Source organism: Nyctereutes procyonoides, unplaced genomic scaffold (genome assembly GCF_905146905.1).
Source record: "Nyctereutes procyonoides isolate TBG_1078 unplaced genomic scaffold, NYPRO_anot_genome, whole genome shotgun sequence".
NCBI classification, from domain to species: domain Eukaryota; kingdom Metazoa; phylum Chordata; class Mammalia; order Carnivora; family Canidae; genus Nyctereutes; species Nyctereutes procyonoides.
The window spans coordinates 51,536,924-51,561,512 of NW_026575126.1; the positions used below are offsets into that span (position 1 = coordinate 51,536,924).

At 35.4% G+C, this 24,589-nt stretch overlaps 1 protein-coding gene across 4 annotated transcripts in view; it reads right to left on the bottom strand.

Moving 5' to 3' along the window:
• SMG1 (SMG1 nonsense mediated mRNA decay associated PI3K related kinase) overlaps window positions 1-24,589 on the bottom strand; it is a 107,572-nt gene that overhangs the window by 53,841 nt on the left and 29,142 nt on the right. For all 4 annotated transcript variants that reach the window (XM_055339330.1, XM_055339328.1, XM_055339327.1 and 1 more), the window contains 21 exons: window positions 22,434-22,597; window positions 21,778-21,933; window positions 19,867-20,003; window positions 18,427-18,485; window positions 17,220-17,433; window positions 14,359-14,484; window positions 13,879-13,951; window positions 12,846-12,943; window positions 10,485-10,658; window positions 8,361-8,585; window positions 7,030-7,131; window positions 6,093-6,362; window positions 4,229-4,359; window positions 3,917-4,078; window positions 3,358-3,476; window positions 2,820-2,907; window positions 2,629-2,730; window positions 2,047-2,187; window positions 1,299-1,498; window positions 714-910; window positions 399-560 (listed from right to left, as the gene is read on the bottom strand). In XM_055339330.1, coding sequence (XP_055195305.1) covers window positions 399-560; window positions 714-910; window positions 1,299-1,498; window positions 2,047-2,187; window positions 2,629-2,730; window positions 2,820-2,907; window positions 3,358-3,476; window positions 3,917-4,078; window positions 4,229-4,359; window positions 6,093-6,362; window positions 7,030-7,131; window positions 8,361-8,585; window positions 10,485-10,658; window positions 12,846-12,943; window positions 13,879-13,951; window positions 14,359-14,484; window positions 17,220-17,433; window positions 18,427-18,485; window positions 19,867-20,003; window positions 21,778-21,933; window positions 22,434-22,597 — 3,100 coding nt within the window. The remainder of the gene's footprint in view (window positions 1-398; window positions 561-713; window positions 911-1,298; window positions 1,499-2,046; window positions 2,188-2,628; window positions 2,731-2,819; window positions 2,908-3,357; window positions 3,477-3,916; window positions 4,079-4,228; window positions 4,360-6,092; window positions 6,363-7,029; window positions 7,132-8,360; window positions 8,586-10,484; window positions 10,659-12,845; window positions 12,944-13,878; window positions 13,952-14,358; window positions 14,485-17,219; window positions 17,434-18,426; window positions 18,486-19,866; window positions 20,004-21,777; window positions 21,934-22,433; window positions 22,598-24,589) is intronic.

Genomic DNA, 24,589 nt, shown 5'->3' on the forward strand with positions numbered 1-24,589 from the left:
CTCAGTCAGTTAAGCATCTGCCTTTGGCCCAGGTCGTGATCCCAGGCTTCTCCCTCTGCCCCACCCCCTACTCATTCCCTCGGTCTCTCAAATAAATAAATAAAATCTTTAAAAATAATTATGATGAGATTTCTTCTACAAATTTCTAAGAATTACCTATAGAGTTCCAGCTTCTTAAATATAAGTAATATATATTTTGACAGTGTTCTAAGTAGAAAATATGAATAGGTGACTTTGGAAGTTACTGCTTTTACAAAATACTGAATCAAAATCTTTGAAATAGAAATTTTGAATGAATAGAAATTTTAATATTTCATCTATAGATTAAATCACATAAAGGAATTAAGCTCAAAATTTTCTAATTAACAGATTTAAAATTAACTCTTAATAGACTTTACCTGAGATAGATTTGTCTTCATTTCAGTAAGCAAGTCAAAGCCATGTCTCACTGTCACAGCAGGCTGGCCTGCCAACAATCCAACTCTCATAATGGAGAGTCGGATCCGTGTCAGCCAGTCTTGGCAAGTTTGGCGATTAGTATAAAAAAAAGTCCTAATGACCTTTAGAATAAAGAAAAAGAACAGCTCAGGATTGGTTAAGATTCTAGCTAGATGTCTCAAATATACAAGAGTATTGTAATTTCAGCTCTGCACGCACTGCCAGGCTTGCCCATGAAACTGCTACGAAGCAATGCTCAGCCCACTGAAACTAACCTTGGGAGGTGATGTTAATGCATTAGCGCACCCCTCATATGCATTATACATTAACTTCTCCAGATTTTCCAGGTACTGCAGAAGAAGAACAAGTCTAAGCTGGTTGCTACTGTGGCCTTCATCATTGTCTGCAGTTGTCCACTGACTAACATCTTGATCAGGGTTTAACGTGTGAGCTGCGAGACTTCTAATGATACCTTAAAGCAAAGACAGCATTCCAAATTTAAAAGAAATCTAAAGATTCTAGAAATTGAGATAATTTCACAATTATCAAGTGTTGTATTTCCATCATTTAAAAACAAAACTCCCAACAGGAAAGATCTTTTATTTTAGGGGAAAAGATGTTTTCCCTATACAAATCCCCGAGTTCTTGAACAAAAGTAGACAACCATGTTGTCGTCAACATAATTGTTCAATGAAAGTTTATTCTAACAAATAGTACCTGAAAGGCTGACAGAGTACTAAAGAAAAACAAAGCATATACTCTCAAATTTTTGTGTTAACAAAGATAATTATTTCTTACTATAATAAGGTTTTGAAAGTATTTGTATCACAAAGGCTGAAAAAGCACAAAGAGCTGATTACCTTCAATGGTCTGGAAGGTATCCTGAGCTCTGCCCAATGGGGTTCTCAACTTAGAGAGGACAGTGAACTGTGCTGCCTCCCAAATAGCCCACTGCCAAAGGACGGCATCTGTCTTTAGAAGATTTCGGGGAATTGTTGATTGGTCACGCTTATCCAGTCTCTGGCAGCTATAGAACAATCTTTCTAACCAATTGTCCTTCCTGGGAAAAGCAGTTTCATATTTAACAATGACAACTTCATTAAAAAAATAATAAGTTTTTTTCCAAGGGAATATGAGAAAGGGACTACAATTGTTCCTACTCTAAAAAAGCAAAACCTTTAATACTGAGAAGAATTATATCCATACCTTTCATTGTGAGGAGGTCTTTTACAGTTAAAACAGGATGGGGTATAGTGTGGATAGGTTATTAGGGGTAAATGGCTATTGGGATAAAACATTCACTGCAACTAAGCATCTGCAGAATGTCTAGGTTCCCAGGCCTCTCCCCAAAGCATTCATGACTAGGTCAGAGCAGTTAACTGTCAAACACATTTCATCACTCCATCTCAAAGCCCATTTCTGCTTCTTCAGATACTATCTTCCAAGCAATTCTTCCTACTGCTGAAAATAAAATTAACCCATTTGAAAAGATATCACTTTCTACTCTGCCACTCCTGACATATTTTCTCCTCAAAATGGGTGTAAGGTCAAAATATTCAAGTATTTTTAAGTTACTTTCCCACATGAAGGAGTCAAAGAAAACCTTACCCTGTTCTGTGAGAATTCCCATACAAAATAAAACTAATAACATCAGAGAAATCTTGTGGGTGGAATGTGTTACTTGGTGCTTTGCTCATGTGACTTCTTAACGCTAAAGAAATTTCTTGAATTTCTGTGTGATTGTTATTGCTGTAGATAGAAAATAAAGTCACTGTTACACAAAATGTTTTAGTTAAAAGGTTACTTCATACTACAAATAGGCTATTTCCTTGCTAACTAAATGTAGAAATAAAAAATAAACATAAAATAGAGATGTTGTTACAACTTGGAAATTAATCAAAAACAATAAAGATTACAGTTGCATTTTTCAAATAACTAATGAGACACATTTCGGCACCATATATATAAATTTTTCAGTACTTATCATAAGCTTCTAAGTTTATAAAACATAAAAAACTTTGTTACTTTCTTCTAGACTCCAATTTGATCCTGTGACAGCTGTTCAATCACTGAGAAGTGCCATAGAAGATGTGATATTAATTCACTAATAGACAATTTGTACCTTCAAACTAAAGGACTACTGGGCAGTTAAAATAGTGGGATGTATTTGTTCCAACACAATTGTTATACCTCAAGACAACATCTAAAGGAATCGACTTCAACAGCTTTCCAAATGCTTGTCGAATACGAGTTCCACTATGGACAAGTTGAACACGGCAAACATCAACACACCTATGAAAAAATGAAAGAGATAGTATAATTGTGGCAACAGTTCCAAGTTATTAAGACCAGAATCAGAAGATAAGATCTTTAGTTCATACCTCTGTAAAAGATCGTCCGGCAAAGAAGAGGACAAAGCATGTAGACTGCTGCATGCTTGCAGACAGATATTCACATCTTCAACAAGAGCTATTGAAAATTAAAAGACACTTTCAGCTCGCCAAAAGAAATCATATGCCAGTATGTCTGAACATCCTGAACCCATCCACTTATTCAACAAACAGTAAATGCCTCCTGTGGACTAGGCCCTGCACCACCTAGAACCCTCACTGGCAGTAATATTCGAGAAAATGACACATTCAACAAATCACTTAAAGTCACTATTCTTCACCCCAACCTTTTTCTGAAAGAAATTTTAAAAGTATACGGAATGTACAAACATTCATATGAGCTTAAAAATGTGACAATCATTTAAAAACAATTTACATATTAAGAATAAGAAAAAGTTAAGACAGATTATGCACCTGCCATTGAGGTGGGAATTATTCATGTTATGAAAATGTTCAAGTGACTATTTCATTACCAAAGACCTCTTTCATGTGCAGATTAACAAAATTTTTAAAAATTACAGAATCTTACTGTTGGCTAAAAGTCCTTTGCAAAATTTATGGAAAGATGGAAGAGAGAATAAAGGTGCATATGTTTCAGACTTCTTCATTAAAACAGCCACTTCCAAAGCCCAAGTCATTAACAGTTTCCTGAAATACAAAATATCCAGTTGATTTTACATTAAAAAAGAAAGAAAAATCTCTTCTTACATTGCTTTTGATGTCTTTAAATATCTCAACTAACAAGAAACAAAAACTGAAACTACAGAAATTCCTTTGTCAAAAAGTTGTATGCCTTTTAAGAATACTTCCCCCCAAACTAGCATAAGTTGTAGCAAAGAATACAAAAACAAAAAACCCTATAGATACATTTTTCTACAAAACATTGCAGGGCATGGAGGTTTCTTTTCATTCTTTTGGGAAAGAACAAGAAATCCCAGATTAAATAAAGCCGTATTTTGACGTGTTTCATAACGAAGAAGCTGCTCTACCCTACCACCTCCATAAATCTTGATTTTTTATCCTCAAATTATGTAGCTAAGTTAATAAAAGTTAAGAATACTTAATATTAGGAAATATTATTTAGTTACCTTGTGTCCTGGTTAAGATTATCTTTCTTAAGCAATATTCCCAGGAGATTCAGTATAATTGAGAAATGTTTTTTTGTAGCTGTAGTTACAGTACTGATTACAGCTCCATCAAACAGAGATGGGGATGAAGAACTAAGACTACTAGATATAAAGTGATCGTGCCTGGAAAACAAAAGAAAAATCATGTTTTCATCTCTAATTTAAAAAAAAAAAAGGCAACTCTAAAATCAACACGTATTTTTAAAAATCTATACCATCCTCCCCTATAAAAATGAAAAAAAACTGTTTACAAGTATCTGTACAGTCCAGTACCTGGTACAATGAGAATACAATGTGTAGAGCACAGCATACTGAATGGCAGGGAAGTGAACAGCCAGGTCACCATGCACAATCATTAGATTCTTGCTCAGCAGGGCAAAGACGGTTGGAGACAGTGCCCACATCTGATGATGTACAAAAAAAACACAAATGTGTGACTCCTCCAAGATACACTTCAAAATATGTGTATACATTTTTAAAAGTTAAAACGACAAAGACGTCGGGGTGGCTCAAATATGACCTTAACTGAAATCGAGAGTCTGACACTTCATCAACTGAGTCACCCAGGTGTCCCTGAACTATACACATTAAATGTGAATTGTGTGATAAGTGAATTAAAAATCATAAAGATATTTTCTTAAAAAGAGAGAAAAAGGGATCCCTGGGTGGCGCAGTGGTTTGGCGCCTGCCTTTGGCCCAGGGCGCGATCCTGGAGACCTGGGATCGAATCCCACGTCGGGTTCCCAGTGCATGGAGCCTGCTTATCCCTCTGCCTGTGTCTCTGCCCCCCCCCCTCTCTGTGACTATCATAAATAAAAAAAAAAAAAAAGAGAGAGAGAGAGAAAAAAATACATATTGAGCTGTATTTGGCCCACAGATTGTAGTCTACTGATTCCTGACCTAAACAAAATCCTCTGTACCCTCCAGTGTATTAGATTGTATCTCCTCAATTTTCCATAGACTACCATGGCAAGGTGCCCTGTCCAACGAGAAAAAAGACACATCTTGCCACTCTTTTTTTTTAAGATTTTATTTGTTTATTCATGAGAGAGACATAGAGAGAGAGAGGCAGAGAGACAGGCAGAGGGAGAAGCAGGCTCCATGCAGGGAGCCCCATGCGGGACTAGATCTGGGACTCCGAGATCACGCCCTGAGCCAAAGGCAGATGCTCAACTGCTGACCTACCCAGGAGTCCCATCATCTTGCCACTCTTAAGCCTTTCCCATCCTTCTCTTTTCCTTCTGCTGCTAATGTACTCCATTCCACCTAACTGCTGCTTCCTAATCCCCTCTCCCTGCTTCCAGACTGCAAGACAAAAACTTCCTCAAATCTATATACAATGTGAATTCATTAACAACGAAATCTTAGGGTCTGAGTTCACTTTACTGTAGCCTTCCAACATCAGCCATGACTAGCAGTGAGGGGAGGAACTGCTCCATGTAAAGTGACACAAGGCAATCTGATCAGGAGGGCATGCAGATCTAAACATCAAGACTTGACTTTTCCCTCTCTTCTTTCTTAGAAAACTTTGTCCCTGAATTATATCCTATTATTTTTTATTAGAAGTAATGTCTTCCGATCCTGCAAAGTCTAACAAAAAAGGAAAATAAATCAAAGCAATAATTACCAATCAAAAGCAAGATCACTTCAAATTTCTTAAAGGAAAGAAATTTTTATTCTTTTCCATAAAGAAAGAATGTATGAATATTCCTAGAGAAAAGTAGGCAGTCAAAAAAAAGGAAGACCATATGTAAGCACTAACATTAGTGAAGAGAAAAGCAGGGAAGAAAGAGCTGCATATTAAAAGAACTACACAAATCTGAGCTGTGGAAAATGTTGACGAATTTTTTTATAAGCATGCTAGAATACATACAAATTCATAAAAGACATTTTCTTAAAAATAAAACAAACCTAAAATGTCTTATAAGGGTAGTCAAGGCAAGGAAAGAGAAAACGAAATACAATGGCAAGTAAATATTCCTGTTAGTTTTAATGATCCAGGTATGTCCTACTTAAGCAGTGTGTTCTACAGTGACTATGGAAACACTGACATAACAGTAGTAAAGAACACAGATACACATGCAATCAAGAGAGGCTTAAGTGAGAATAAAACAAAGCACTCCAAGTATAGACTCACCCCAATTAGGGAGTTTTTGGCATTTCCAATTGTAGTTAGGGCACTGAGGTCAAATATAACTACAAATTTTGCATTGTCTACATTGAATACATGATTTTTAAAAGCCTCATGTTTTATTTCAGAGCAGGCATCAGGAAGTTGTAGACTATGTAGCAGGTTGTTTAGGGCACAAGTCATTTCCCCCAAAATTAATTTATAGGCAGTCTCCAAAACAGGAATATTCTTCAGGCTGAGCACTGCTTGATAAACAGCATGGGCTACGGCAACAACCTTTAAAGAGAGAATTCAGAAAAGAGATAATTACATGGTAAATAAAATTACTAACTACATGATGTGGTACAAATCAACTTTAAGATTGATAAATTTACTGTCTAGAACACTAAAGACCCAATTTTTTTTTAAGACCCAATTTTTTAAAAAAAAAAACCAACATTAGGGAACCTACACGTGTCAGTAAGTTAATAAAAACCTTCAAGAATTTATTACAAAGAAAGGATCCTCTAAATTAAAAGTTCTTAAAAGGCCATTTTTTTAAAAACAGCCAGTATTAAAACACACATAAAAAGAGCAATTTATTAAAATTAATTTTCCTCCATCTACTTGGAAAGCCTATAGTAGTTTTATCTGGGAGTTGACTGAGAAGCTAATAATGAAATTTGTAACATATACAGTACTTCTCAATTTGTAACTTTATAAATAGTTGCTTGTTTTATGAAATTTTAATAAAGCAAACTTAAAAACAAATTATGGAAATCTGAAAAGAATGTCTGGCACATCAATCTGACAATTAATAAAGACTAAGTTAAGTGAATCATAATCACTATGGTTTTAAAACCAATATTTATCATCTCATTTCATTTATGTAGCCTAGTAAAAGCAACTTGAGTCAACTCTTCAATGACTGGAGTTACTAAGTCTCTGTCAGTGCATTACTTACCTCCTTTTCTTTATGATAACGCAAAAATAGTAGTTTCGATGATGGTATGAACAGTTTTTCTACAAATGATGATGGCAATTTTGTATTTATCTGTTCAACAATCTAAAAGAATAAAAAGAAGTGAGCTATCAAAATACAATAGGACATGGAAGAGCCTTAAATGTGTATTAAATGTGTAACGCTAACTGAAAGAAGCCCATGTGACACAGCTTCAAGCCATATGATCCCAAAGATGCGACATTCTGGAAAAGGCAAAACTAGGAAGACACTAAAAATATGCAGTTACCTGGGATTCGGGAGGGATGAATAGGCAGAGCATAAGGGATTTTTAGGGCAGTGAAACTATTCTGTAGGATACTAGAATAATGAATATGTGGCATTATTCATTTGCCGAAACCCACAGAATGTACAATCCAGAGCATGAACTCTAAGGTAAACTATGGACCTCAGTTTAGTAACAGGTCAATGTGGCTCATCAACTGTAATAAATGTACCACACTAAAGGAAGATGTTAATAATGAGGGAAACTATTGTGGAAGAGGGTATGGGAACTGTGTACTTAAGGCTCAAATTTTCCTGTGAACCTAAAAGCTGCTCTGAAAAATATTAATTAAAAAAGTAATAGATCTAAATTATATTTTAAGGCCTTAACACTGTGATAGTAAAAGGTCTAGATACCTAAACAGGATACACGTATCTACACTTAAATATGGCTTTTTTTTTTACGTTGGTAAAGAAAGTTACATTCTGCCATAACTTTGGCAGAAATGTTCAGCAGACTATCACCTATAATTTGCTTTAAAACAATCCAGAAGAGGCAGAGAATCAGAGAGGCCTAGATGAAACCAGATGGACCATGTGTTTCTCCTTATAGAAACAGTATTAAGTATTACAGAGATTCATTATACTATTCTGTTTTTTTAAAAAATATTCTTCAAAAATGTCCATAATAAAAGGTGGAGAGGAAGGGGAATATTTATGGCTAGGAATAAAAACTATGAAACAAGTTTCATATGGGAAACAAAACGTAACAAGGTCTTTCAAAATAGCTATCAAATACCCGTATAATGTTTATCAGGAATACTAGGTAGTCTTATATGAAAGATAATGTTTCATCAAAAAAGAAAAAAAAAGAGAAAAAGGAATAAAAGCTACACTGAATTCAAACACTAAAAGTAAACAGGTAACAGCAAAAGCAAACTAGATTATATAAATAAGACTAATTAATGCACTCTTTAAAAAAAAAGGCCTTCATTTCTTCCACACTAATTTTAAATTTAAGGGCCTAAATAAACAACATATTAAAAAGCAACATAAAAGAATTCACATACCAAAGTGAGTAAATTCAAGACTGAGATGATATAATCTGTACCACAAGTCTGGCAGTTCTCCAGTTGATCTAATCCATATGTAATGACCATGTCACAATGTATAGTCATGCTAGGATCCAAGCTGCCGAGCAAAACACCAACACACTCATTAGCAGCTGTCAACACAGCCTCAGAAAAAAACACTTGGTTTGCAGCCGTCACACATCTCATTACTCTGTACAGAACCTGCAAATGGGGAGAACAAGGAGCTTTTTAAAAAAATTCACATGCTTCCACAGAGCAAGAAAATAGTTTCTATTTAATGCAGTTTCAACTGAAAATTAACTGCCTGCTTTGTCAGCAGTCTCTTAATATTCTAGCTCTCAGTGGCTGAATAAGGGTATCTTTAGTAAAATACACAAAAATGATCTTGCCTAAAAAATTCTTAAGTACTACAGTGACAGAAAATGGAATTTGCCATTCTCTGTTTCTCTTATACCCAATGTCTATCATCCTCCCTCCCCTCGTCAAAGTGACCAAATGATTGAAGCTCAGAATTTTTATATTCATGAAATACACCAGTACTTAGAACATTAATGGTATTAACATGGGAATAACCTGCCATGAGAATAATCTTTCTGCAATAAAGCACTTGGGCTTTTGGTAATCACTCTTTTAAAATTAAACATCCAAGTCACCTTAGCTTATAAAAGTTCATGTACTGATGGTCTCTTTGAAAAGTTAAGTCTCATTCATAACATATACCTATTTGAGGATTATGAAAATCATGTAATTTCCAACCCAAAACCCCACGAAACTATAATAGTATTAACATACTAAATTTCTAATAAAGTTAAAAAACAAAAGTGATACAGTATGTATTTTTCCATAATATTCAACAGTCACAACATTTGGCTTTAAACCTATAGGTTAAAAAGGCCTAAAAGACCTTCATGAAAGAATACATTTATACAACTATCCTGGGAAATAACTGTTTTTGTTCGTTTTACATCTGAGTTTACTGCCTTTATTTCAACACTGACAAGGTCATCAAACCACCAACTTTTTGAAAGGAATAAATAAAATGAAGATATTAGATCATGTTTTTCAGGTTTAAAATATCAAGATGTGGTTTTAATTATGTGTAGGATCTGACATTTCTGCTGAAATACAGAATTAACTTACCAAAAATTACATATATCATTTATATCCTATTTTATTTGGCAACATGTGCAACAGAAGTAAATAAAAGTTAGACTTCTAACAGTAAAATTTTAATCATTTAGTATTTTATGACTGTATCATGTGTATTTTACCTTTCTCATTCAAACACAGTACAGTGACAGGTTCATTTCTCATGTCTAATACACTGAGCCACTCACTAGGACTGTTATATAACGCACCTAATGTTTGGGGCTGCTGAAGTGTGGTAATCATGCTGCTTTTTATAACTGATCTCAGATGACTACATATTTTTATAAGTTCCTGTATCTTTATAATCTTGGATGTTCAGGCTATCAAAGTTGTTTCATCCTGTCATACTCAGAAAAAATTATTTTTGATCTGTAGCGTGTTAATTCTTAACATACTGAAAAACTAAACTCAATAACTAAAAAGGAAAAATTAAAACATTATTTTTAAAGATTTTAAAAGGAGGGACACCTGGGTGGCTAGCAGTTGAGTGCCTCCAGCTCAGGGCATGATTCCGGGGTTGCCTGTGGGGACGTCTCCCTCTACCTATATCTCTGCCTCTCTCTGTGTCCCTCGTGAATGAATGAATGAATGAATGAATGAATGAATAAATAAATAAATAAATAAATAAATAAATAAATAAATAAATCTTTAAAAACAAAAGATATTAAAAGGATATTTAAAAAAATAATGAATCTATAAAGGATCTCATTAGAAAAAAATGTATGCCCATTTTAAAATGCAGTGTAGCCATTCTCTCATATAGAGGGGTGGATAGGACAGGATATAATAGGATTCCTTACTTTACTGGCAATTTAAGAAAGCAGCTACATTATGTACATACATACTGAACAAATGAAGGGTTAATAACATGTTCATTAGGTGAAGAGAACCATTTATAATACACAACAATTTTATTTTTGAATGATACTTAAAACTCCTAAAGACACTTACATCTGTTACATATGCCTCAGTAATTGGAGGACCCCGAATTGGGCTGAAGCGTTCCCCAATGCTCCTCACTACAGTACTGAACACCCGAAGAAGTGCAGCCAGCTTTGGTAACGACACTGATGGAGGAGGAACATCTTCATCCACTGACTCCCCAGAGGCCACATGGCTGAGGTCCTAGATGTGAAATCACAGCACTCTAAGTAGGACATTATTCAAAATAAACAAAAAACTCCCACCAATTTTTAAGTCAACTAACTTTATTTTTGGCAAATAAAGGAAGTTTAGCCTATCAGAAAAAAAGAAACATGAAGGATACCTGGGTGGTTTGGTGGATTAAGCACCCAACTCTCAATTTTGGTTCAAGTCATGACCTCAGGATTGTGAGGCTAAGCCCCACATTGGGCTCTGTGCTGAGCATGGAGCCTGCTTAAGATTCTCTCTTTCCCCACCCCTCTGCCCCTACCACCAAAAAATAAAATCAAATTAAATTAAAAAAGGAAACATAATCTAAATATAAAAGTAAATTTTACTTCACTAATTAACAAGCCAATACTTAAATAAGGCAAAAGTAACCTCAGTAGATTAATAATTTCTTATACCAACTCAGAAAGTATTAGGGAAAAATAAACTCTAGTACATAGGGCAGCCTGGGAGGCTCAGCGGTTTAGTGCCGCTTTCAGCCCAGGGCATGATCCCAGGTCTCCAGGATCAAGTCCCACGTCAGGCTCCCTGCATGGAGCCTGCTTCTCCCTCTTCCTGTGTGTCTCTGCCTCTCTGTGTGTCCCTCATGAATAAAAAAATAAATCTTAAAAAAAAAAAAAAAAAAGAAAAGAAAAAGAAATTCTAATACACATGCTGTCATGTATAGGTATAAAAGAGCCAGAAACTTTTGCCATTCCTGAATCAGTTTCTGCTAAAATTTTATCCCAGGTATTCTTTGAGCCACTCAATTCAGTAAGATTCCCACACCAATATTATGCACAAGAAGGGCAAATGGAAAAGTGTTAAAAAAAATTAGAAAATCTCACCTATAAATCTAGTTAAGGAAACATACTCAAAGGAAAAGATTAGCAAAAAATGGAATACTAGAACCAACATACATCTACATATAATTAAGCACCAAAATAACTGAAGAGAATTACATCTAATGGACACCAAGGGGGAAAGTTTCTACAAACTAGAATGGGCAGCTCCAGGAAGGTAGATCAGCTTTAAAAGTGCACTAGAGGTGTGGAGGCAAAGAAACATGCAGAAGCAATGTCTTCCTTCCTGGAAGGAAAAAACTCTTCTCTGAAAGGCGAGAAATACCATAGAGGAAGCTAAATCATCTTAAGAGGGGCATCAGGGTGGCTCAGTGAGTTAAGCATTTACCTTCAGATCAGGTCATGATCCCAGAGTCCTGGGATCAAGCCCCAGGTCAGGCTCCCTGCTCAGCCAGGAATCTCCTTCTCCTCCAACCTCTGCCTCTCTCCCTTCCCGCAACCCCCTCTTCTCAGGCTCTCTTTCTCTCAAATAAATAAATAAAATCTTTAAAAATCAATCAACCAATCATTATAGGAGCCTCGCACACCAATCAAGAATCATGGTAGATCTGAGAGGGAAAAACCACAAAGAAGTTCTCACAGAACATGGCCGATTTAAATCATGACCACCAGTGGGCTAGAAAGCCAAGACCCAATACCAGAGGCGTCAGCAGCACCCTTGAAGTTGCCATACTGTGCTTCTATAGCCGCAAAAATTTGCTGAAGCTAAGTCTTATCCTCCAAAGCACAATCCAAGATCCCCAATATATGTAAGAGAAAAGTCTTCAAGGGCTTTTATATAACTTCAATTCACCTTTTAATATTCTTGTGGTATTAAAAAATAAAAATGAACTATAGAACATGTCTTCAGAAAACTACTAGCTAGCAGGATTATTTCAAGCTTTGCAAAATGAGGCCTATTTTCTTTCAATCTTTCTGGTAATTCAGCTAGTAACTTAAAAAAAAATCTTTAAAAAATTTAAATATTGCAACGGTCTTTTAATTTCTATTAAATGTCAAGTGGTCTGATTCTTTTAAAACAAATCTAGCAGTAGTAATATGAGGGGCACTTGGGTGGCTCAGTCAGTTAAGCATCTGTCTTCCGTCTGCCTTCCACTCAGGTCATGATCCCAGGGTCCTGGAATGAAGCCCCTCATCTCTTCGCAGGGAGCTGCTCTCCTTCTGCCCCATCCCCACCTTGCACACACACTCTCTCAAATAAATAAAATCTTTCAAAATAATAAAATTAAATAAAAAATAAAAATAAATCTAGCACTAAGACTTTTGTTTTGTTCTTAACTGAAATTTTAAGAAATAACTTAGTTTTTTACATACTCACCTCAGCATAAGCTTCCATGTCCTCCAGAAACTGACCAAGAAGAGTGGTAGAAAATGCAAGATCAGCTACCCAAAACGGCTCCAAACTCTGCAACCACCCTAGGAATCATAAAAAAATTTTAAAGTAGAAAAAAACAAAAAATCCAAATTAAAAGTACATCTATAAGCCCTGTTTTTAAAGCTGTCTGGTTTTCAAGTTGCATACCCTTAAAGACATGCCCTCTTTCATAAAATTAGGACTATTAACTGTTAAACATGCTGATCATGATTAACCAAGGTCTCTTTTAATCCTGCAAAAATAAACAGTCTCCAAAAATTAAAACGTGTTACCTTAGTCCTTATTTTTCAGCAGATTTAATATCTATATTGTCAATATACACATGGCTTAGACTAAAATGCCACAATCTACCACCAGCCTGGCTTTCTACTACAGAACCCCAACTACCTACGAAAGGTGTCCACTAATCTCCCCAGTGGAAATGGGTCAGAATCTCCCTCACCTTCCTATTTTCAGAAGTCCACTGCACCAATTAAACTAAGAAAAACTCTAGCACCTGAAATAAGCTGAAATGTCCAAATCAGTCATGCTAGTCACTCACTTAACTCAAAAATAATAAAATAAAATTATTTAGATGTTTCCTCAAACTGATCCATTTGTTTTTTTTTTAATGACCAGAAAAATGAGTCACAAATACCCAGGATCTTTCATTCCACATTTAAGTACACTGCCACTACATGTAGTATCTCCTGCCACCAGCCACACTACAAATGACTCAAGGTAAGTCCTTTTAATTTCTCACAGATGCAACATTACAATCTGTATTTACTCTCCCCTGCCTACTACAAAGTATACAATCTTCCTTTGAAAGGGCAAATTCTGCTAACAAGTAATGTTCATTTATAATAACCAAAATATTTCTGTGAAGCAATTATTTCTCTCACATTATGAAAGAAATAGTATTAATAGCTGGACTTTGAGGAACGAGAGCTCCTTCGACAATATTTAAATGACTGGCATATACTGAGTAACTTACCAGACACCTGCTGTGTGAGCGAAGGTTTCTGAGTATGATCTATATGCCATCCAACTAATATATCAACTGTATCCTGGGTGGAGACAAGAGAAAAGGGCTAATCATTTTAAGGTCTAACTGCTATTCCTCCTGTGGACCATTTCAGGTTAAGAAATCCTAGAAAAAGCATCTGTGTTATACCTATTTGATATTATACAAATTTAGAAAGGGGGAGGGCAGAGGAAGAGAATAATGGATCTTTGTTTATGACCTTGAGGAAATATTTTTTTAACATATCTTAAGGTATTAATGTCAGAAAGTACAGATGGTATATACAAAAACAATATTATTGTTCCATTCTATCCTAGACCCTCAAGCATTACTGATACTGATTACAATCCAAGAAGCAGAAGCTTTGTTTTCCCTCTGATCCCCAAGGTCCTTAGACACACAACCAATCCTTCACAGCATCATATGAACAGGGAGAATCAGGGAACTCACCCTAAAATTAGTGCTGAAAATGTGAGGGTAACATCGAGCCACCAAAAGAATGCACTTAACACATTTGCAAAGTAATTCTGGTGTATCCACATTTTCAAGAATGGACTGTAGGCTGGTCATTACAAGCTAAAAAATAAAAGTTATAAACCATGAATATTCAACAAAACAGGAAGAAAACAAGTATGTTGGGTTCATTATTTAAAAGTGACTATCTGGGCAGCCCGGGTGGCTCAGTGGTTTAACGCCGCCTTCAGCCCAGGGCCTGATCCTGGAGACCCGGGATCGAGTCCCACGTCGGGTTCCCTGCATGAAGCCTGCTTCTCTCTGCCTGTGTCTCTGCCTCTCTCTCTCTCTCTCTCTCTCTCTCTCTCTGTCTCTCATAAATAAATAAATTAAAAACAAATAAATAAATAAAAGTGACTATCTAAAACCGATTATGAGGGGATTCCCTGGTGGCTCAGCGGTTTAGCGCCACCTTCAGGCCAGGGCATGATCCTGGAGTCCTGGAATCGAGTCCCATGTTGGGGCTCCCTGCATCGAGCCTGCTTCTCCTTCTGCCTCTCTCTCTCTTCCCCATGAATAAGTAAATGTTTAAAATAAATAAATAAATAAAAATTTATTATGATACCAAAGAAAATAAAGTCTACAGTTTTAACTCAAAAGTAAGTTAAAAACATTTCATTCCACCAAGATTAGGCTGAAAATAAATAGTTTCCTCCTATTAAATGTCTCTTAGTATTATTCCTAAGTAATGCCTGTTCACATTATTCCTAAGTGCTCTCTTTAATATCACAGACTTGATTAACTTTCAAGAACAAAAATTAAGATTTGCTTGGAAAACTTTTCCTTAAAGTACCACAATTATTTTCCAATTCAAAATTTATAGCAAATTTTATATAATTTATGCTTTAGGATATTAGTACAGGCTTCAAATTTGAATGATTTGGAGAAAATAAGTATGACCTCAACACATGAATGACAGACATGCAGTTCATGTTATCTTTATATATAGATATATTTTTTTAAACAAATATATAGCATGTCACGGATAGAATATTTTACAACTATTAGAAACCATTTTTTCCTAAAAAAGGAAAGCTCTTCTTTATAAAAGAATGAGGTTATCACTACAGAAAAAATGCTAGAACTGGAAAGGCATCTAACATTTCACACAATGTTATAATCTATATAGATACAGAAAATGAATGGGTGCCAAAATCACTGAGTGAAATATAACTAAAAACAGGATATTCAGAAGGTCTCAAGGTATCATGCCCAGATTACTAATTACAAAAGGAGAAAAAGAAGCCTCCACAATGGAAAGTCCACTCTAGTGGTCATCACCTTAACCAGGTGATCAAACCCTTTTATCTCTGACAAGAAGACAATCTGAAGTTTTGTGTCTGGCTGGTGTGATGCAACAGTAAGGATGAACTCAGGAAGTATTCGTGACCAAAAGGTTTAAAATCAGGAAAGAGCAATCAGACAAACCCAGAAAGTAGAACATAAAACAATTAAGAGGGACAAAAAAGGTGTGAACCATTCTAATTAATAGAGATCAAACAGGCACAGCACCAAACAATATGCGAGTCTTGACGGAATCCTGGGTCAGGTGAGACAAAAGTTATAAAAGATATCTTAAGAGCTGAAGTTTGAATATGGACTGCATTATGTAATAAAATTAATTTTCTTAGGTATGACAATTTTTTTGTTATATAAGAGAATAGCCTGGCAGCCCTGGTTTAGCGCCGCCTGCAGCTCAGGGTGTGATCCTGGAGACCTGGGATCAAGTCCCAGGTCAGGCTCCCTGCACGGAGCCTACTTCTCCCTCTGCCTGTGTCTCTGCCTCTTTCTCTCTCTCCCTCTCTGTGTCTCTCATGAATAAATAAATAAAAGAGAATAGCCTTATTCTTAGGAGTTGCATGTTAAAGTATTATAGGGTGAACTTCGTGTGTAATTTATTTTCATATGGTTCAAAAAAAATATGCATGCCTTTGTGTGTAGAAATAAAACAAGTGTAACAAAATGTTAGTACGTGACAGATCTAGATAAAGGATATATGGGTATTTATTGTACTGGTCTACCTGTTTTCCTGTGGATTTGAAAATGTTCAAAATAAAAAACTATGTGCAGAATAAGTCCAATTTGGTGTTATGATATTTAGTTATAATTTTCTGACTAGTTCCCAAAATTTTTCATATAACCTCTATAATCAATAAAAATAGTTATATTCAAAAACAGAATATAACTTTTTTAAAGCGACTTAAAGCATCTCATGAATTGTAAAGAGCACATATAAATGAAAGATATTTGACACTCTAAAAACATATCAAACCCTAATTTTTAAGAACACTGCTTAATAGAAAATTTAATTGCTTTAACTGAAAATGATCTTTTAATATATACAGTTACACAAAAGTGAAATAAAGCTATGTAGGGCCGGTTTTCATTTATACAAAATTATTTTATATCATTTGGAATAAGAATTTCTGACATTTTATCAAATCTAAAAAGGCCTAGAATGAGTTGTGTTGTTCAGTTTTTATCTTCCTCAAAAAAGTCCTATCCAGCTGTCCTCACCAAGTCTCTATTTTAAAATTTACAAGTGATTCTAGTACTAAGCAAGTTCAAAGGAAAGGTTCAAAAAGCAAAAAGAGAAAAATCTTATTTTAAGTCTACTTTTAATTTGTACCCTTTAACTCAAACTCAGAAAGAGAAATGTTATCTCTATCATATTTACTATCAGGAGATAACCCCTATTCTAAGTTTACCTGCTCCAAGTTTCCTTCCAAAAACATTGCTGGAAAATTGTTAAGGACAATTTTCTTCCCAAATGCATCAATTTTCCCCCTCAGTCTTACCTGCATTACAGATGAAAAGGCTTTCTTTTCTCCCACAGTCTCTAATGCTTTGTAGGTGGCACATAAGTAGAGTAGTTTAACTTCATCTTTTGCAGATGAGCTAAATTTGCTAAAAATCCATTTGAAGATCTTCTCAGCCTCATAGCTCAGAGAAGCACAAAGAAGGCCAAGACAGCAAGCTCCCTCCTGTCTCAACTCCTGAAGCAATTTGCTACTGTGTTTATTTCAATGCAAACAAAACAAAACACACAAAAGGCTTAAGCTTTCAAAGATGGCAAGAATGACACATTTTACAAAAGAATGTCTTCAACGATTTTTTAAATTTTCTATTCAAACTACATAAAAGATTGAAATTTTATCTTTAAATATGCTCTCTACTCTCTCTATCCCACAGTGCCCAAGAGATTAGATTTTCTTTTACAGAATCAATTATTCACAAACAGTAAGGAAAGGCCCAGAAATACTAAAATTTAGGCTTCAAAATCCATCTCAAGCTACATTAAATAATTCACAGAAAAGGGCAGCACCAAAGGATCAGATAAAACACAGTACAAATAACTACATACAATGTAGTATTCAGTAGGTAAGGACTATAAAACAGGAAATGGTACTAGTTAAAGCACAACAAACTTAACAGGATAACAGCACTGATTTAAGTATATTAATAACTAACTATATAAAATGAAACCATCAAAAAGCAGTAAGGTTCGAGACCTGCTGAGATGAGTTTTTGGTGCTTTCCAACACTGCAATTCTTTGAGAATCCCCACACGAAGAACAGACTGCACACCTTTGTGGAGAACCCCAGTAGCCTCGTAGTGCAGGTGGTCTGAATCCACTGTTGCCCAAAGAAGGAAGCTCCCTTTCACCTCTATTCTCTAAGCAGTTTCAAAATTCTCTAGTTTACAAAGTTAATTGCACTCATTCATGCCTGTATTAAGAGTTTATGGCATTCCACAATTCAATGCTCAATTACTCCATCATGTTGACAAATAGAAAAAAAGAAAAAAAAGGCATTTCCTTTCAAGTGGATTCCATTTGTATTGAATAATTAACATATAAATACTTTAACACAGATAAAGACAGCAGGAGAACCCAGTGAAACATTAAGCAGATATTCATAAATGCAGCCACCAATGGGTTTATCTTATATATTTCTAAATAATTTCTAAAAATATATTTGTCTTAAAAATTACCCATTACTTACCTTTCATTAAGCACATCATGTACAGCAGCCAAGATATTATCCAATTGTTTAACTAGTACCTAAAAAAAAAAGTATAAAAACTTCAAATTCCTATACTTTCAATAACATTGTGTACTTTTTACTTGTGTTCCCTTCCAAATTCTAATCAAACAGCACATCTTCCTTTTCTTATTATTCCCAGTCCCCAAATAGCACAGATCAGGAGTATTACAAATTTCTTTCCAGATTCCAAAAGAAATTTATCCATTCCTATGTAATGCCATGATCATCAAAGAAAAAAATAAACTCAAAAAGCTTGTTTTATTTACTCCAAAATGCATTAAAAAGAGATACTGATGAACAGGTGAACAGATTCATGACAAAGCAACATGATAAAACGTTAGTGACAGAATTTAGATGTCAGACATATGATATTCAATTTCAACTTGCTACAGATTTGAAAATTAAAAAAAAAAAAAAAGATTTGAAAATTTTCAGGGTGCCTGGGTGGCTCAGTTGGATTAGGCATCTGCCTTCAGCTCAGTAGGAAGCCTGCTTCTCCCTCTCCTCCCTGATCATCCTCTACCCCTCTCTCTCTCTCTCTCTCTCTCTCTCTCGAAAAATAAATACAATCTCTAAAAAACAAAAAAAAAGATTTTTTTTTCATAATAAAATAGCGCAAGGGGGGGGCAGGGGGGAGGCAGAAAACCTGCATTGAATCAAGCATTATTTGGCTCACCATACCATTCTCATTAATTTTTTTCTACATTATATCAAGTTCTTAATTTCACATTAGAATTACTCAGAGTGGAAAGAAATCTTTAACTGCTCTTGAACTTTTTTTCTTTCAAGAGTTTTTCCATTTATTTAGCCTTGATCATATCTACCCATGAATAAAATACATACTCTCCATTCCAATTCCACATATAAAAAACAAAAACATACAGGTGTCTGCGTGGCTCAGTTGGTTAAATGTCTGCCTTCGGGTCAGGTCATGATCCCAGAGTCCCAGGATGGAGATCCCTCCCATAGAGTTCCTTCCAATGGACTCCCTGCTCAGTGGGGAGTGTGCTTCTCCCTCTCCCTCTGCTCCTCCCACCAATCATACTCTTTCTCTCAAATAAATAAATAAAAACTTAAAAAAAAAAAAAAAGACCTTGTCTGCCCTGGCATACAGAAAATAAACTTCTGAGGACAACGGAATAAAAAATGTATTAAAGGTTAAAAGCACTTTATTATAGAAGACAGCAGTGTGGATCCACCAATGGCAGATGAATTACATATCAGGGTCATCAAATTATCAATCATTATAAATATAAGCCAAATTAATAACCTAGAATAAGGAACCCTTGTAATTTTTCTTAAGAAGCAAAGCTTTTCCCTTTTTAAACCACTCTAGATAGCATTATCTACTTTATTATGGAAACACAAAAGTTATCACAATGTCCAGACTGTACACACCAGCTTATTTTCTGGTTGCTGAATAAATTCTTTCAACTGCTTTACAGTAGCCAGTCTTCGGTCTCTGTCGTCTTCCCGGGTGATCCTCCGAAGAAGATTTGACAGTCGAGACTCCTCAGAATAAGACATCGATCGCTCTGTGAAAATAAACACGTTACCCATTGAGTATAAACAGAAACGTTAGAGCCCAAATATTTTCAAGTACATCAAAAATCACAGTCCACTAAACAATAAAACTTCAACTGAATGCAGGTCCCATCGCACGTTTTGTCACGATAAGCCAAATTCCAGCAGACTGCAAGGCACAAAGCAGAGCCTCAAAACAGAGAAACCTAAGCAAACACTTCATTCCAGAGGACCAGCTGAGAGAGAAAAAAGAACGGCTTAGAAATTACTTTCTTCAGATTTGTTCCAAACTCTTTTCAATATTCAGGTAAAGAATATGAATACAGGTAAAAGACTTCTACAGGTTAGGGATAAGTCCAAACCAGGCAGAAAGAGGCTATATGCTTCTGTTTCTCACTTGGTATTCAGTGGAGGGAAGTCTCTTGTTCACATTATCATTATTTTCCTAAGACAAAGCTTTTGTGAACTGCAATCACACATTCAGTTCAGCAAATGTCTAATTACCACCTACCATGTGCAAGGCATGATGCCACCAGGGAAGTAGCAAACCGGAACTATTCTTCCCTCTATTTTTTCATGACAAGAACAAGCAAAATGCTCAAACAATGCTGGACATTGCCAATAAAAATACATTTAAGTACCAAATTTTTCTTTTGAAATTTTTAGCTGTGCTATTTAATGATTAACCAATGTGCAAGAAAAACAAACCATATTAAAGGGTTTGATAGTTTAATTTCTAAGGCATAGAAAAGATTTAACAATAAAAGAAATTATTACAACATCTGAGAGAAGGAAAAAGATTCTTTTTCAAATCCTTAGCCCATTGAGTATTTTAGTAAAGACGGACACAAAAACCATCATTAGGTTACAAGCCAGGAAATCGAGGCTCTGTTTACAATTCTGCCACTAGCAAACTACTGAACTCTGAGCCTCAGAGAAGAAAGAACTGAACGAAATCAGCTTTGGAGTCACTTTCTAACTTCTATCATACCAAAGCCAAGGACTTCAAACACTTTTAAGAAACAGCATCCCCTTTAACTAGTGGGTCCACTTCTGAAAAATTTATTCAAAGGAAATATTTTTTTTATGCAAAGAAAAGCAGCTATATACATAAGGATATTCACCAAGATACACAAAACACAGACATATACACACGCCCCTGTGGAAGCAAATGATCAAAAACTAGATGTCCAAAGACTGAGTATAACCAACAAAGTATGTAAATGAGAAATCCTGATTTCATACTTAGCTTCACCAACAAAATAAATTTCTTTTAGAAAAACAATGATCATTATCTTTAATCATCTGATATTCAAGGCACTTTACCTATACAGTGAGGCTGTTATAAGACAGAAGGTGGTTATCATCATATTTAACTTTAGAAAAGCATCCACTCCATTTATACCCATATCCCCTATAGATCCTAGAGTTCAAGGACTTGCCACAGAGGAGCCCACCATATACTAGATGTTCATTATCCACTATGATCAGGAAAATCATTTCTTTAAATCTTATCTAGTCTTCTAATCTTATTTTAAGAGACTTCCCTAGCAAGTATAGCCTAAAGAAGTATTAAAAGCTTTCCTGTGAGAATTTAGTCTAAGAAACAGTTCATGAGAGGAAGAGTGCAAACAATTATCACATGTGCATGTTTTTCAACTCGAAGTAAACGAACGAACTCTTTTGTGTGCAAAGTATCAGTAAGAAATGCGGTGTCCAGGAAAAGAGAGGATATGGGTATTTGTGGAGGCATCTGTGACTAGTCCCCAGTTTGCCCAATCTTACCCTGTGATTTCCTCATGTCTTTGATGGCTAACGCACGACTGCCATGCTGAATACTGGTGAACTCAGGGCTGGTCACATTGTTAACCCTCAGCTCTTGCCCCAACGACTTCCGACCATAAGTATTTTCCCCAGATCCTCCATTGACACTGTAGCCACCTAAAAACAGCAATATTTATATTATTTTAATAGGGCTCTTTGCTTTACTCAGTCAATTCCTGATAGTTTAGGATCTTACTACCTATCTGCAGATCAACCAGCCTTTGCTTTTCCTACTCTTCCCTTGTGCTGCCTGTTTTGAAATCACTTTGTTGATTTTGTTCATCCATGGAAAATAATAGAAATGTAAACTTAAGTCAGATTTTGCACTTTAAAACCTTTAGAAGTCTAGAGGAGAGACCGTATCGGAAGACCTCGGCCTTTGTGATATTTTAGGTGGCATGGAAACTGCCTATTGTATTATAATGTATAAAAAGAACACTTACAATTTTTTTCAATGAAGGGTGTAAAGTTATTATGAAGTTTCAAAATATATTATTAAACATATAGAAAGAGAGAAGTAGGGGAGAAAAAAAGGGAAAGAGGAAGCAAGGGAAAGATTGGTAGTTAAAAAGACAAACAAAAAAACATGCCTCTAACAACAAAGGAAGCATATATACCCTTTTCGTCATTCTGTATGTCAGTGTGGACTCTGGTATCATCGTGCCTTTGCCGAGACACCACAGCTGAATTTGAAGGTTGCAGTCCATAAGAAGATGACCCACCCCTATCTCTGGATGAAGAATATTTTAAAGTATCTGGGTCGGCTGATGCACTATCAGTTCTGTAAAGAGAGAAAAGTATAAAATTAAACTTTAAACAAATATTTGCAAAACCCAAATCATCAATCTTTTATTCAAGCCTCTCCTACCACTCTAATTTTTAAATCATTACTACTACAAATAAGCACTCCAATTACTAATAAGTCAACAGGGAAGGGACTGTCAATGAATGAAATGCCAGCCTTTCACCCCCTTCTATTCATTAGACTCATTCAGAAATATAGATAGCTACCAGGATCAGAGTGACCAACTCATCCTGCTGTGTTCAAGAGTTAACAAATTTTAGCAATGAAAATCCCATGTCCATGGAACCCCCTTCAGTCCAAGGCAAACGAAGACAGTTGGTTACCCTGGTCCAGGATTCTCTTCACATGATTTGATAAAATGAAATACTCTTCCTCAGTTGTCCTCAAAGGAGTGGTTAATCAGTGGAAAAATTAGTCTTCCCAGTCATAAAAATGAAAAGCACTGGTAACATATGAGGCAGGGGCAATGTGGCATTCTCTCTCTCTCTCTCTCATCTGAATTCCTAAATTGATTATTTGGTGGGAAAGTAAATTACAGAATGATATTTGAAAGCAAGATTGATAGGTTATAAAAACACTTAGCTGGAAAGTAAGATTATTTTAATGTACTGGAGACTTCATTGAAGATTCCTTAACTGTAGAGACTATCAATTAAAATTATAAAAATTGAGAAAAATAAAATATCAAGAATCCAATAATGCTGATTGAAGGTTGCAGTCCATCATCTTTTTATTTATTTTTTATTTTTTAATTTTTTTTTCCATCATCTTTTTAAAAGTCAAGTACTGTGGAGAACAATCCCTGATACTTGGCCACTAATAAACAAGTGGTGCAGCACCAGGGCAAAATTAGTCCTTATTCTCATCTAAGGATCAGCTCTACGATTCAGTGTCCTCATCAGTACAACAAGGAGCTGAGTTTCATAATTTCCCACAAGTCTTAGTCTTCCAACCATCAAACATAAAGCATGAAGAAATAAGACAACACTCCAACAGCATATGAAAAATACCAAGAAAAAAGCTCCTGTCCTATTGATACTATTCTGAAAGGAACAACCTTCTGAAAAAAAGCACTTTTATGATATGTACTAAAAACATCTTCTGAACCCACAACTATTTGGGAAACTGGAACACACTGGCAAGAGCAGAAACTAGCCTGTTCCTTGACCCTTATGGCTCCTCCCTCTTATATAAAAATGGCTTCAGGGATGCCTGGGTGGCTCAGTGGTTAAGCATCAGCCTTCAGCTCAGTGTGTGATCCCGGGGTTCTGGGATCGAGTCCCACATCAGGCTCTCTGCATGGAGCCTGATTCTCCCTCTGCCTATGTCTCTGCCTCTCTCTGTGTGTGCCTCATGAATAAATAAAATCATAAATAAATAAATGCCTTCAATGTTTGTGTATATATTTTAATTTGTCATTTTTCTTTGCCCCACCCACAAAAATATTAAAGATGAAATCTGGCATAAACTCAGACAACCCAATCTATACTTACTGAAACTACTATTAATATAAAATGCAAACAACTTGGTTAAGTGGTACAAGTCTAAATTATTCCTAAAGGCTATCAAATGGAAACTTAGTAAAATTCCATGACCCTAGCATACAAAAATAACTAAGGCTCTATAATAAAATATCTCCTTCAAACATATAAGGTTCACTTGTCAATAAAACTCAGTATTTCCAATAGTTGAAAAAATATAATTTATGGAATTTTAAGAAAAAAAGTACGGGAATTTTTTCTAAGCATACTAAATCTATAAGCATTTAAATATCATTAACACTAAATAGAACATGAGAGCTTTTTAAAATGAATGTAAGGACATCTCTCACATTTCTAAAAATAGCACATTAAATGCGCACCTACAATAAACCATAATATACCATAAACTTCTAAAAGGGAACTAAAAAATAAAAGAGAGCTTAATAAGAGCTTTTCTGAGAGATTTTGAACTTGCGTTTATGTAGGAC